This window comes from Poecilia latipinna, unplaced genomic scaffold (genome assembly GCF_001443285.1).
Source record: "Poecilia latipinna isolate Pla-1442-1.1 unplaced genomic scaffold, P_latipinna-1.0 Scaffold389, whole genome shotgun sequence".
NCBI classification, from domain to species: Eukaryota; Metazoa; Chordata; class Actinopteri; order Cyprinodontiformes; family Poeciliidae; genus Poecilia; species Poecilia latipinna.
In genome coordinates, this window is record NW_015113005.1 from 90296 (window position 1) to 106292 (window position 15997).

Here is a 15997-nt window from a genome sequence, read left to right on the forward strand (position 1 = left end):
ACTCTCACACTGCATCTTCAGTCTTGTCAAATAAACATCTGTCACAGCAGATTCAACACAGTTCTTGGCAAAAAATATTTTTACATTTAGTCAAACTAGAAACACAAACATGTGATAGACACATAAAATCTCTTAACTTCTCTTAGAATGCATGATGTCTGTCAACACCCTTTTTTTAAGTCTTACTACACATTTTCAATTGTACTTTGTATATAATTTTATCAATTCTAAAGTGATTTAGACCACTGTGTCTGTGGCTGGAGGTTTAGGATTGTTATCCAGCTAGAAGGTGGACCTCCGACCCGGTCTCAAGTGTTTTTCAGCCTCTAACAGGCTTCCTTCCAGGATTTCCCTGTATTTATCTCCTAGTGATCCCATCAACCCTGACTAGATTCCCTGCCATGCTGAAGAAAAAGTTCCTTTTTGGTGTCATCAGATTGATTCCCTGGTCAATGCTCTTCCTGTCAGTTTGCCTCATGTGCACAACACTCCCTAAAGCTAAACTAAAAGGCTACAGCAGTTTATAAATTACAAGGAGCATTAATATTATAGCCTTTGTGAAGACTAATACAGGTTTGCAGGTTTGTCGTTCTTTTCTATTCTAGGATAATGGATTGAACAGCGGATGGTGAGATGGTTAAATCTTGGTATATTTCTTTATAAACTAAGTGTGCTTTAAACTTCACCACAATCGTATCCCTGATGAGCAAACAAGAGACTCTATCAATCTTAAATGCCTTCACAGAACATCTGCATTTACAGTGAGATAAAATTACACGTAGCTCAATTTCTACTTTGGAAACGCATGACAAGAGTAAAGAGCTAGCAAATGTATCTTATTTTCAGCACAAGTTTGCTTTTTTCATCCACATGTGTTTGTCTGTCATAACAAATCTTAAAGTACATTGAAGTTTGTGTTTGTAACCTGAAAGAATTCAAGAAAGTTTAAGCAATGTTGAACACTCTTCCAATGTGTTAAAAAAGTGCATTCAGCATCTGAACCTGTGCATTCTGCCTGCCTGTGTGCACAAGAACAAAAGTGAAACTTGCTGCCCTCGTTAATTCAAGCTCATTTGTCCCATTTCATGCCAAAACGTCTGCTTTACTGGGAGTCTTTGATCCCGCTGTGACTAACGCAGCACGACATAAAAGGGTAGAAATTATCTTTTTTTTTTCTTTCTAAGCTAATTTATTAATTCAAAGAATAATAAAAGTTCATTCAAACACTTAAGTTCTTTAAGGTAAAGAAGAAAACATTTTCAGTCAAGAAATTTGGTGTAATTCTTATTAACAAGATCTTCACACATCTGACAACAATAAAGTTTTGCTACCTGAAGTGAAACTGAACTCTAACAGATTAACTAGCAATCACTGCTTTCTCTAAATCTTAATGCTTAAATTTATTTGTGATAAGGTTTGTCTCGACTCCTATTACCATTTAAAGCCCTGGAATCCTCATTAAGAAGCCAGACATTTAAGATTTTCAATTGAACCCTCTCTCGCTATTTTATTCTCCCCATAGTCCTACTTAGTATGGTGCCCATCTTGCAGACTGCAGCTTATTTCTATCAAACTGAGACACTTTTGGATTAGTCGATAGGAGCTTAGGGCTGATCAACTAACAGAATATTGACCATAGTGTGCTTCGCAACAGGAAGCTGCACGATTGTTAGCTAAGAATGAGTAGAAGGCTTTAGGATGCCTACCCAACGGAGATCACGGATACTAAAGTAGAAGCTAAATGTAGGCCACACAATCATTTGAAGTAAGAACCAACTAATTTTTTTCTTTCCTGACCAAGAGTCTCCACCGTTGTTGAAGAATAACACAGTAGCATAAGTCAGTATACCAAAATGGACAGTGCCCCAGATAATTTAAGGATCAGTCAATCCTTACAAGGACAGTCGATCACAGAACATCACTGTTTTCACTGAAGCCCAGTTCAGTAGATTTCAACTTTATAAATACAAGACAGAACCCCGGCTGCTCCCAGTGAAACAGGATCACTGTTTCTTGTATATGGATTATTGTATGAATAAATCAAGAGATGGGCCCACAGTAACTAATGCTTTGGAATGTGCAAGAAACAAGAGCAGCACTGGGTTGATTATGGATTGAAGCACACAAGTTGTTATGATATTGTTGTGAGGAAGCATGGTGGACTGGACCCAGTGCTTCACAGTAGGAGCTCTCGTTTGCTTTTGAATCTCAGAACGTATCAAAATAAAATAACATTTTATTAGTTTTTACCTGGTGTTTGTTGTGGCTCTTGCCCAGATATATATTTTTTCAAAATCAAACACTTTTTAGGATATTAAAAACTAGAAACTCTGATGATGCATCTTCAATCTTCTCAAATATGCCTGTTGCACAATGCAAGCACATTTTTATATGTCGCAGACACGAACTTCAACAAATTTTGTTGAGATTCAGAATGACTGATCAGTACAAAACGGCGCATAGCTGTGAAGTGAAAGGATGTGTTTGAAATCTTTTAATATAGAAATCTGACTAGTGGGGCTTGCAATTATTTATCTCTCTTTAATCTGATTATTTGCAGTCAATTGCCTTCAGAACCTAACTACAAAGTAAACAGAGTCCACATGTGTGTAAATTAATCTTAGGATAAATGCCAGTGTCCTGTGAAGCCCTCGGAGGTTCCTTAGAGAACAGCGCTGAACAAAAAGGTTTGAAAATGTCATTGGATACTCTTCAATCAAATGGGAGGAGTACAGAACAAACTGACATATTTTAAAGGGTGCAAAATGTGCAACTTCTTTCAGCTTTATATCCTGTTATAATGTTATTCCCTCAGCAAAAAACATACGAGGGGTGTTAATTTGATTCATTCATGCATTTAAATAAAAATATCCTAGAATTTCCCATGGTAGCCATTTGAGGGTGGCTAAGCGCTTGCTCATTCAATGCGCCGCCTGTTTAGCCAAATCACCGCATTAGCGCTTCAGTCTCCAACCGAGCTCTTGACCCACAGATCACCCCTCGCTGCACCTTCCCCACACAGCTCTACCAGACTAGAGGCAGCAACAATTATCAAACAGCTGGTAGGACGGCACATTTGCTGAGCTCTTCACACAAAAAACAATGTTGCTAAGAACAACTGTAAATGGCATCACGGAGTGTTGCAATGATGTGCTGAAGGGGAAGTGCCAGAAACTGCACTGACTTCTTAAAGACACAGAGGCCAATTTCAAGGCATCAGATACAGCTAAATGCAAATTCAAATTTATTTTGTTATATAAAGCATTTTCATAACAACTGATCATAGAATAGTTTCTTGAATGTACAATAGAATGGCACGATGTTCTAGAAAATGCAACCCCATGACCTCCATTTCCTCTTTTAGTCACAGTTGTCCATCTAAAACCAATATGCCAGGCAAGGAGAGCATTGATCAGAGAAGCGTGTAAGAGCCCCATGGTAACTCTGGATGTGCTGCAGAGATCTATAATTCAGGTGGGAGACTACACTGGGCAGTGTCAACAGCACAAATGCTGTTGAAAGAAAGTCTGATGAATACCTCTTTGGTACAATACATGTAGGGGACAGACAAATTGTGGGAAAAGCTGTCCTGGTTAGATGAGACCAAAAAGTAACTAATTAAGAATTCCCTACATGCAAATGTTACGTGTAGCAAAGGAAAATTGGACAGCCTGGCTAGTCCAGTGAGACTAGCTTATGCATGGAATGTCATAAGCTTTGAAATGGAGGCTGGGCAGCGGCACTGTTAGCAGGACAAGGTTTACAGCTCAGCTGACCATCAGAATCCAGCTGAAGGTACTAGAGAGCTTACAGCTATGCACTGCCCAAACAACAAAGCCGGGGATCTGTTGTGACATACCTTGATACTGTGATGAATTTCTAATTGATGTAATACACTAACACGCATTATCACCAACCATAAGTAAGTACCACAGTTTGTTATATTGTCCTATTGTAAATGGCTACTTGTATAGCACTCTGTCAAATTCAAAATCATTCTTGTACCATTAATACACACAATCACAAGCCAATCATGATAAGCTAATGGATTATAGTCACAGGACATTGAACCAACATTGCAGATTCAACGCAGAATGATGGACTGACATTACTGTTAACCAACGAATCACCAATGACATCTTCGGGATGTGGAGTGCATATTTTATAAAAATGACAACTCTTATTACTACTTCAAAATCAGAAGACAGACTCGCTTCTAAACAGCACCTACAGTATGTCAGACATTTGGTTTCACAGCCCGTTTAATTGCCACCAAGAGGAGTTTGTAAAGGATTCAGCGTCACTAACAATAAGTCATCAGCTGAGCAGGGGTTTGTCACAATCATTTTTAATGAGACTGGCAGTCATCTATGTGTCTCTGTAGGTGAGTGCCTCCACTGATTGGCCTCTGATGAGGCAGCAGGGCAGTAGGTTGGCACCGAAAATGTGATTTCTGGCTCTTTGCTGTGATACTTATTGGTCTAATGTCTAAAAACACTGCATCGCCAAGTTCAGATTGAAACAGAGATTAAGGCTTAAGGAGCTATAGAAGGAATATTAACAATAAGATGAAATAAGAACTTTTTTGTGCATAATCTGTCAGATGCCTCCCATAAAAAAAAAACCACACACATAAACATGTTAGGTGGTCTGTGCCAATGTTGTCTTCATTTCCCCATAATTTTCTATAATTCAATACTGATTTTAAGTGTGCGTGTTTAAAAGAAAAGGAAAGAAAAGAAGTTTGAAGGGTTGAAAGATTGAAAGAATTATGCCCTCTTAATCACCTTCTTTTTGTTGCACATTATTAAATATTTAAAAAAAAAAATTTATCTAACACCGTTTGAAAATGTGACAAGCGGTAAAGTTTTAAAAGTCGCTTCTCAAACAAAGAGAAAAACAAACAGCTATTTACAGTTGAAAGACAGATAGGCTTAAACAAAGGCTTATGATTTATTTGAACATCTTCCAAATGCCATGCCAAAGTTTTCTACATGAAAAGCTTCCATTTGACAACACATTACCATTCTGCTTTGTTTTCTGTTCCTTTTGTTTAAGCAAAGAAGATTAAGCCAATTTTCAGAACTGTATCTAAAATGAAAAGTGCTAAATCCTTCCACTGCTGTACTTTTTCCAAATTTAAATGCTACCGTTTTGTGCTTTTTAAACTCTGAAGAATTTAAACATGTTGTTTCTCTTACTAGGTTGAAAATCAAAAAATACTGTACTCACCACAGTCCTCAAGTCATACTCCTTCACCAAATCCAGGGAGTTTTTATAGCAGGAGGTAAGATCTTGTATCTCTTTATCGCCAACATGACCTCTAGCCACTGGACCTACAGTGTGGATCACATCTGTTGGAGGAAGAGCAAATATTTTCTGTAACAATAGCCAACACCAATCATAAAAGAAAAGTTGGGAGTTTTTTGTGTGACAGTAGAATTTACAACTGAAGCCGTTCTTTCAACAAACCACATCTCGTATCGGATGTGACCTGAGTTTGAGACATTTTGGGAAGAAGAATTGGCAAAAGATTTCATCCTTTAAATGTGCAAATTAGTAGAGACATCCCCAACAGACTTGCGGTTGTAATCAACTTTGTGTTGTCTGTTATTTAAAATTCCAATAAAATCCACTGCGATTTGTAGCTATAACAATGGGTATTAAGTGTTTTTGAAAAAACCCTACATAGCAGCTGGACAGCTGAGCTTGAGGTTTAAGAATCTATAAGACCATCAAAATAAATGATAAGATAATAAAGTTTGTCCTCGCAATGAGACGATCACTCATGTAGACAATTTAAGCAACTCTGCCTCAAAAGACTGCATTAATTCAGATGCTTTGATAGGAAATCAATTACAGATTCTTTCATGCCATCTTCTCAATTATTGATGTCTCCACGTACTCTTTTCCCCTCACAAAGTAATATCTTCACCTGTCAGTCACTGGCTGCATTACTGGCTTGGCCGGTTTGAGGAACGCAGCTGCTTAATTGAATCACAGGCGTGATGACAGGAAAATAAGACAGTCGAAACGGTGACTTGACAGAAGTGTAATCTTCTGCATTCTGCCTTGCAACGTTGGCATTGTCGGTGTCGGACAGGTCGGGTCAATGTCATTAAAAAAAAAAAGTATTCTGCAACAAGCGTAAATCACAGCAGAACTTCCCCCCATCAAAATTACAACACAACTCGTACTCCCATTTGGTACCCATATGTTGCAGTATTCATCCAAACCCACTTTTCTGTAAACAAACCTACACATCTACTCTACCACTTACCATTTTCTTTATGTAGTTTCTCTAAGTGTATTGATGATTTGAGGACATTAAAAAAAAAGCATAATTTTATATCTAAAGCATGACTTGTCTTGTTGTACATTAGTTTCTGCCTCTTTCCCAGTGAACGATGGGCACTAGGCTCTGTAAGGTTCAGCAGGTACAGACAACAGATTTATGGATGGATATTTGTTTATGAAGACTTTTTAATCAGTAGAGATCCACAAATTATTCTTCTGATCTCATTTTGGATGCACTGAATCCTCATATATGATGCTTATTAAACTTAATCAAAATTACTCTGAGTGACTCCTACTATTAGATATGATTTATTGTAGTCAAATAAGTACGTTTCCTACCCATAGACAGTCAGTAGATTACAGTAAACTATATAGGACAGGTACAAATTGACACATGGTCTCAACAAACTGTTCAAGTGGCAATAGCTGTTTCTTATGCCCAACGTTTTTTGGGTCTGAAAAGACGAAACCTGCAAAAGGCACTCAAACTCAACCGTTTGTAGTCAGTATTTGATTGTGAACCATAATTCATGTGTCTGTATTTTTGTGGGTATTATCCATCTTAGTCAAAAGGGGATTTCATTTCCAAATGTAAAACAGCATCTAACTTAACAACCTGGTAAATCTCACCACATGTTGAATTAAATGTAGATCAACTCTCGTCCATACTTTTGCATGTTAATGCATCGACCTGTGCTGTTTTTGCTACTGCAATATTGAATGCAACAGAATTTAGATCTGGTTCAGGTGAGGTTATTCATGGCAAGCCCTGCAGTCATCTTATGTGTGCTTGTACATTAACTTACCCATTTATATTTCATACGAAACACAAACTGTTTTCACTGCCAATGTAAGCAACTGTAAAGCGGCTCTCACCATTTCGAATAACACCAAAGGCTACACATTATATTCAGCTCTTTTTTTGTTGTTTTCTAGGGGCCATGAGGACAAAATGCAATGACTGTCGTGTTGCTTTCAGGGTAAGATTTTGTTTCGGCGAGAGGTAAAACAACAAGAAGGGCTTGAGGCATTCCAAGATGAGTCATTACAGGAAGGGAGCCGTCTGTTTCATTTTCTTTCTTTTTTTTTCCACAATAGCAGGTGGAAAACTGGCACAACATTGTTATAATGGGACAAGTGGTAAGTTGTTTTTCCTGCATATTTCATGTACTTCTACACTACAAAAAAGGCAATATGCCAATTAGAGAGTGGACAAGTGCCAAAAACCAGAGTACTAGTGAATTCATGAAAATTTAAACACCTTTGGTTGTTGCCACAAAAACTCCTCTTGGTTTTTTTTTTTTTTTTTTTTTCTTAAGCAATTTTACGTTAAATAAATATTTATACAGCCTTGTATCAAGGGAGGGCTTCCAAAGAAGGGACAGTCAGTCTACTAGTCCTGTGAAAGGTTCTTTAGGATCTTTGTAAAGATCCAGAAGGAATTACATTCCAACCTGTAGGAAAAATTAATAAAAATATTTGTCATTCATATAAAAAAAAAACAAGACTATTTCATATCTCTAATGGTCAATGCTCTATTCAAAAATAGTAAATACAATATTGATGAGCACCTAAATTTAATGACATTTTCCTTGGTAGATCTCCTTAATCAAGACCACATTTTGTCAAAAAAAGTCAAAGGATATTGGATGTTTTTGTTATTAAACACCGTTAAACTGTTCTGATTTGCATGATGGTGTCATGCCACAGTGTTGGTATCGTGTAGTAGTGGTTATCACTATTACAAAACATGCACATGGGGTTAATTTTTTATTTTAAACTGGCTGCAGGAGTGAGTGTGTGACTCTATCTCTTTTGTGTGTCCATGTTATAAACCGGTGGTCTGTTCAGGGCGTACCCCCGCCTTCAGCTCAGGGACAGCTGGGATAGGCTCCAACCTCCCTCATGTCCCTGAACATCCAGCTTACCTGGAAAATAAATGAATATAATTACCCAACTTCCTCACATTTATTCCCACCGAGGATCCCCTCACAGTATTTAAAAAAGAAATGTTCAGCTTTATTATGTTTTTTTTTATTTTGCTTTGCTATAGTGAGTTACAGACTGGATTGCTGTAACTCACTATATCTGGGAGTCGGTCAGTCGCTGCTCTCACATCTGCAGCTGGTTCAGAATGCTGCTGCACGACTTTTGACAGGAACTCGAAAGAGAGAGCATGTGACCCCTGTCCTGGCCTCACTTCACTGGCTGCCTGTATATTTTAGGATTCATTTTAAAATTATTATGTTTGTTTTTAAATCACTGCATAATCTTGCCACGGCTGACCTCTCTGAGCTTCTTCACCACTATATACCCTATCGGTCTCTCAGGTCCGCAGATCAGCTGAGATCAAGAAGGAAGCTCAAAGGGGACAGAGCTTTCTCTGTCATGGGTCCTAAGTTGTGGAATGACTTGCCTTTGCACGTTAGAGAGGCCCCTTCCACTGTCCACTTTTAAAGCTCGTCTTAAAACCCATCTATTTTACTTGGCTTTCAACTCCAGCAGGATCTAGTTTTAAATTATATGTTTGTTTTTAAACTGTAAGAGTTTTTATTTTTTTTTTATTGTTATATTGTGTTTTAATGTACAGCACTTTGTATCAGCTGTGGTTGTTTTAAAGTGCTTTATAAATAAAGTTGGTATGGTATGGTAGTAATTGTTTTGTCTACTATTTTTATTAGACATTTGGCAGCTTTACCTATGCTTGTGAAAGATAAGCTTTTGGAACAGGCATTTAGTAAAATATACTTCTAGGATTATTGAGTATAAATTGAGTCCAAAGTTTATTGTACTGCAAGCCTGGATAACCATTCCTGAGGAGACTTCATCATACAAGAACAAAGTATGTATTTATGTAGTTTTATTACATCATGCCTTTCACTTTTCATTAAAAGCTAAAAAGTTCTCATCTATTGTCAATTATGTTGGTTTATTGACATGTTTGTTATCCTGGTGTGAGCAGTAGTATCTTTGGAGTGTATGTGTGGCTTTGATGCACTTCAATACCAAAAGTTAGGAATTAAAAACGTAAAGATCTGTAACATTTGTGTTTTACCAGCTAATTTGTTCAGTTTGCTTATGCAGTACACCTGTAAACTTATACATTTTCTTCATGATGATGTAAAAACAGAATCCCAGTGGCTCCTCAGGCAAATTCTAGCATGACAAAATATGACATAAGGTTAAACTATTTCAGCATCCAGCTTTAAAATGTCAAATGCTCCAGTTCATGTTAAGTGTTTGCTGGCATTTAGCAGCTGAACTGTAAAGGGGATTGTGAATATCAAATGTGGAATACTAGTACATTCTTAACCGTAAAAGGCTAGGACAAGAAGGGGGACTTTTTTATTTTTTCTTTCAAAATGATAGAGACATCCCCAGTGGAAAGTGATTTTCTACTTGGACAGGACAGACTGGACACTGAATGACCCCTTAATATACCAGCTGCAGAGCATGTGTGAGAACATCTTAGACAAGCCTACTAAAATATTCCTCCGCTCCTCCCAGAGCTGAGGAATAACTACCAAGGGGACATGCTCACTTCAAAGACGCCACTTTCTTCGCAGCTAAAAAATCTTCTGAAATATCTAGACTTCATTTAGAAGTGAAGCACTGTGCTATTTCAGGGACGGGATGAACACTTCAGAGTCTAATCAATCTTTCATTTTTACTTGCCGTTTCTGACTTTGAGGCTGTGTTACCATTTCTCATCATGACAATCCTAAAGAGCTCCAAAAGCTTGCACTTTTCCCCCACCACCAAAATTATCCTACAATGCTATTTGTGACACAACTGGTTGCATACTGGACATTGTTATTTTATATTTGCAAGTCTTAAAAAGATTTGCAAAGAACATACTTTAACTACCTCTGAACACCTAAGTCTAAATGAATTGTGAACTAAATTAGCATTTTGTTTATTTCTTAGAATCTTGTAAGGTAAAAGGAATTTCTAGTTCATACTATATTGTTTTTGATCAAACGGGGTAAAACATCCATGACAAAGTGATATTGAAAAACAATGGGAATGTTTCAAGAAAGATGAACATGCAGAAAACAAAACACATTTTGTGGTGTGAAACACTGGGACTTTTTTTTTTTAAATCTAAAAGATACTTCATGTCCCTCAGCAACTGTTTGTCTTCTTTATGACTGAAAGAAATTACAACAGTGCAATGCTTCAGAGCAAATTGGACCAAAAAAAAAAATCAATAAATAGGGCAACACACGCTGCAGTTTGCCATTCATATTGATGTTTTTTTAAGTTCCTTCCTCTAAAAACATCAAACCAAAACAAACGACTGGAGAGGAAACATCATTTAGAGAGAAGTTTAAAAATGAGGTACACAAGAGCAGAAATGTGTTTCCACTCCCTGCAGTTGAACAATACTACCCTAATCTGTCAAATCATGTACTTTTACTTCACTGAGTTAGATGATAACTGTCTCATTCACTTAAAATAAAGACAATCTAGGTATTCTGAAAATAATAACTTCTATGTAGGCTGCATTTATTACAAGCCATCAAACCATAAAACTCACTGAGGCAAGCGTATTCCTATAAGAAGTAGTATAAGATGATACTCCTCTCTCTCTCTTTCTCTCTCTCCTACTTCCTGTCAAGCTACTATTGAATAATGGCAACAACAAAAAAAAAAAAAAGCTTAAAAACTGAAAAACTGTGGCAAGGACAAGATTTCAAAGCTATGTAACGAGCTTAGGGACCTCATCATGGAGATCAATGTTTCCAGTGAAATTTCTAAGAGTTTGGATGTTACATCTGAACAGCGCTGCATAGTGTGAATGGAGCACCATGATTCTAAACAACTGTCAACTGTTGCAAATCCTTCACAGTAAAAGTGAACTTTCTGGAAACAAAAAGTACAATACCTAGTAAGGGTAACCACATTTGGAAAAAAACAACAAAAAAAAAAAACAACAACATGTATTTTCATATGATTGCTTATCGAGACCCTCTCAGCATGAGCACAGCTGTCCCCCGTGTCGGTCGCAGAGGATTACCAAATGAAGTGTGTACACCCACTCGGACATGGACCCAGTGTTGTCATGGTGACGGGAGTGCAAAGTGATCCCCCTGATGGCCACTGAAGCACCCGTATGAAACAAGGCTTTTTTTTTTTTCTTTTTCTTTTTCTTTTTTTTAGAGATCTGGAATTATCTGCGCCATACTGAGCAGGTACAGTTGTTAGTGCATTAATATTCCCTTTTTAAAAATGGATTAAGGGTTTCTTAGTGATTATTCATACTCTTTGCTTTCAAAGTGCTTTTCCGTGGCGAGTGTCACTGATGTGCTTTCACACTAAAATGGGCTGAAGTGTAAAGAGCAAAAGGGGGGGTGCAGGTACAAAAGGATGATGACAGACCATCACACTCTCATGCAATATGACAGGAATGCTTTTTCCTCAGTGACCAATGATTACTTTATGTACTGAGAAAGAACAAAAATTGTTTTCACTGACCTGTTTCAGATCTTGCTGTTTGTTGCATAACTATTATTTTAACATGAAAGATTACACTGACAATATAAAGGTGCCATTCTTTCTGCTATGGGAGTGGATGACCGTTCTCCACGATAGAAACGTAAAAAAATGATGTTTCTATCGATTGTTAGACATGGCAATTAAATGAAATAAAATGAAATAGAGAATTAAAACTAGACAGGATTATATATATATATATATATATATATATATATATATATATATATATATATTTATATACTGTGTGAACACATTCAAGGGGAAGTGAGGTAGAGTACAAATACAGACTGCACAGCATTTAAATGTCAAGAAGCTCTTTGAGCGAAAGAAAATACCACTTAATGTGAAAGCCATCTCTCAGCCTGCAGGTTTTTATTTTTACAGCTTTTACTAAACTGAAAAAAAGTGAGAAGTGTAAGTGTGTGTATGAAATCTGGACGCATGTCGAGTATGTGTGTGTGTGTGTGTGTGTGTGTGCGTGTACATGTTGACCACATGCTGAAGGACACCGGGGTTGCACTGATTGTTTTGCTGTACACATGCTGTAAGAACGGCCTAGGTAGGGTCTGCAGGGACGATGGGGAGAAAAGCAGAGCGAAGACAAAGGCAGAAAGTCACCAAGCAGCACTGCCGGCTGTTTCCACTGTTCTGGGCTTACCATAACATTTCCCAGAGCATGAATGAACTGCCAGGTGACACGCTCCTAACAGCTTGCTGCGTGATCGTTTTTCACCCTTTCAAAGCATTTACTAAATGTTTGCAATGACACAAAATCTTATAGTTTGTTTTTTTTTTTTTTTTTTTTTTGGAAAAAAGCAACAAAACAAAAAAAGAAGTAATTGAATGAGATATTTTTGAGAATGTCTGAATTCTCATCTACTTGAAATAAAATTTCTTGAATAGTATCAATATTTTTATCTTTTTTTTTTTTTTTTGTTACTTAGAAATTTGTGCTAATCATGTCAGGACATGATGTTCACCATCTTGACCGTGTTTTGAACAACTCAGTTGCATTGATTTATAGGGGATTGATTAGTCGGTGATTGGATAAAAATCTAAGCCAGTCGGAGCTAGAGGAGGACAAATATGTTACAGGAGTGTTTGTAACAAACAGGCTCATACCCAATATACACTGAAAAGTAAGCAGTTATAGAAGAAAGAGGATAGTGGCAGGATTCACCATCAGTGGCTACAAAGTGTCAGAGGCGAAAAGTTAAAAATTGACAGCAATGTATGCTGGCTGATGTTCTCTGTGATGCACCGTGGGTTGAGAGATGTGAAGCACTTTCCTATTTATGAGTTGGAATACTTTTTTTTTTTTGCTTTACTTCTAAAATAAAGATGATACTGGAAAGATTATTGAAGTTTTAGGGCATGTTGACATGACATTGTCATGTAGTACCTGCAGATTTGTCCACTTGACATCCATGATATAAACCTCCCATTCCAACATGTCTCAAAGGTGCTCAGTGGAACAAATATCTGGTGACTCAGCAGTCATTTGATTACATTACACTTGTCATGTTTAAGAAACCAGTTGACAGTTTCTTAATGACATGGTGCATTGTCCTGCTGGGAGTTACAGAAGATAAATAAAGGGACAAATATGGTCAGCAAAAATATTCGGGCAATGTGTGGCATCCAAATAGTGGTATTAGCGGCCTTGCATTTGGTCGAGAAAATATGCCCCAGATCATATCCCATCATCACTAGCTTGACACTTCGATTCAGGGTAAGACAGAGCCATGCTATAATACTGTTTACACACCAATTTCTGACGCTATACAAATTTCACAGCCCCTTTTCTGATTGTTTCAAAGAGCAAAATAATGCAATCAAGAAGCTCAAAATCACCTGAAACTGATTTCTTGAACATGACAGTAGTGTGGAGAGTCACCAGACTTCAATCCAACAGAGTAGTTTCATGATGGGGAGGAACAGGAGATTCACATTGTGGATGTGCAGCTGACGAATGTGCAGGAACTGAGATGCTTTTATGTAAATATAGAGCAAAATCTCTAAGGAGTGGTTTTTGAAGGTTTCTTGGCACTAGTGACCTTTATTTGCAGTATATTGGACAGGAAATGGACTGAGAGACAAGAAGAGAAGATCTGTAGCGAAGGCAGTCGTCTGAACCACAGATAACTGCGTTGCTGACTAATAGCATCCGTGTATTGAGCGGCCGCTCCACCTCTAAATCACATACTGCCCCAATCTTTGAGGAAAGTCTGACCCCTTGTTGAATTAATGCTACAAATAATTACTGCAATTCCAAATTCAAAAGTTCAATCTGATACTTGTATTGTGCATCTACTAAAATATGCCTGTGAGTGTATATCAAAATAATCCTTTAAAAACTTTTTTCAAACCACAATTTGAGCTGTGATTTTCTACCACTGGTGCGCTCAGAAAGTGATGGCTGCGACCCTACGGGGTCTCAAAGAAATGTTGTGGCAGGCGTCTTATTTTTCAGCAGGGAAACCGCAGCAATGGAGGTCAAAGACCACAATAGCTTTGCCATTAAATCAGAAAAAGGAAATCTCTGAAATTGTTTGTAGTGGATCTGCTGGAATTACATGGCTACCCACAGTATGAAGTCAAAGCTCAGAACTGAGACACAGTGTGCTACTGTTTTGTAAAAATGTCCATCCACATTCATGTTGTAGGCAAAATACAAATAAAGACTATACCATCTACAAAAGATGGCAATCAATTGGTAAAGTATAGGTAGGCTTACTAGATTTGCATTCAACAGAAGGAAAACAAGACAATAGGAAAGTGGAGTATAGTAATCTTTGTGCCCTTGTAGCAGAATGCCTTTGCTTTTAAATCTCCATTCCTATGATGTAAAATCAGAGCAGCCTTTCATCTTTGCTAGTGAAACATTAGACTGTGGTGTTACTACCTGACTTCAGCTGCATCAAACATTTTTGTCAGATTAAGGAGCTAAACAGCCGCGGCCATACATCACAATTGTACGAGGTTATGTGCAAGCTCCTTGAGCTGGTGAGCTGGGCTTCATGAATCTTTAAATGTCAGAAAGATTTACAAGTACGCAAAAATATATACACAGTTGCGGCGGCGCAGCTGCAAGGAAGACCAAAAGTGATGTGGCCTTCACAGATGTTATAGCCCATCATTTCAATTAGGACATGTGTGCCCAATGTGGATCTGATGAAGAGAAAGACACAGCATGGAAACACATTAAGCATGCTTTCATTGCAGCAACATGTGCCACGCACTCTCCAAATTACCCTAATGATAGTAATTACAAAGGCACATTCAAGTCTGTGTTTGGTTAAGTAAGGGTTACGGAATGTGTGCAAATATTCCTCTGTGGAACTGCATCTTTTTATAATCACCAGTTGGTAATTTTCCATTACAAGACCAAAGAGTTTGGTTAACTTAGTAATCTAAATACTTCCCTACATATCTTGAAAAATAATCAGTATTTGTTATCTGCATGAATCTAAACCACCATAAATTAGTATGATTTACAATTATGGATACATCTCAATGAATTAAAATGTCAATAAAAGGTTAATTACTTTCTGTAGTTCCATTTTAAAAACTAATGTCACTATATACATTCATTATACACAAAAAGATATGTCTATTTCATTTCAGGACAATTTTGGACTTAAAGCTTTTTTGATAATTACAATAACACCTATGACAGATTAAATTGAAAATATTTTTTAAAATATAAAAATGACTTAGGCAAGCATGGAGAAGACTGCTAACTTGATAGTTGACCATCAGTCTGTCATTGCACAGAAGGAACAATGACATATACGCACACTGAAAGTTGAGTGGAAGAATAAAGAATGGTGGTAAAAGATGCACAAGCAACAGGCATAGTCTCAGCCTAGAGAGGATTGTGAAACAAAGCATACCTGTTTAGGGGAATTGACATGGAATGGATTTGATCTGAGTTAATGTTTGACACCCAATATTTGTTAGATGTAAGCCTTGATTATGAAAATTCATAGTTTTAAAGGATGAATAATACTCTGTAAAAATGTAAATTGAATTACTGAACTTTCAGATATTTTGTTAAGATGTAACTGAAGTATTATTTTATTAGTCATTACAAAGTATTCTGACATTGTGCTGTTGATCTTTGTAATAATCACTATGACAAATAATTTTAAACAGTAAAACTATATATTTACAAAAAAGTGAAACAAGAAAATGGAGA

At 37.2% G+C, this 15997-nt stretch overlaps 1 protein-coding gene across 1 annotated transcript in view; it reads right to left on the minus strand.

Moving 5' to 3' along the window:
• Positions 1–15997, minus strand: part of LOC106950280 (O-acetyl-ADP-ribose deacetylase MACROD2-like) — a 262373-nt gene that overhangs the window by 56158 nt on the left and 190218 nt on the right. The window contains exon 7 of the mRNA XM_015037030.1: positions 5233–5354. Coding sequence (XP_014892516.1) covers positions 5233–5354 — 122 coding nt within the window. The remainder of the gene's footprint in view (positions 1–5232; positions 5355–15997) is intronic.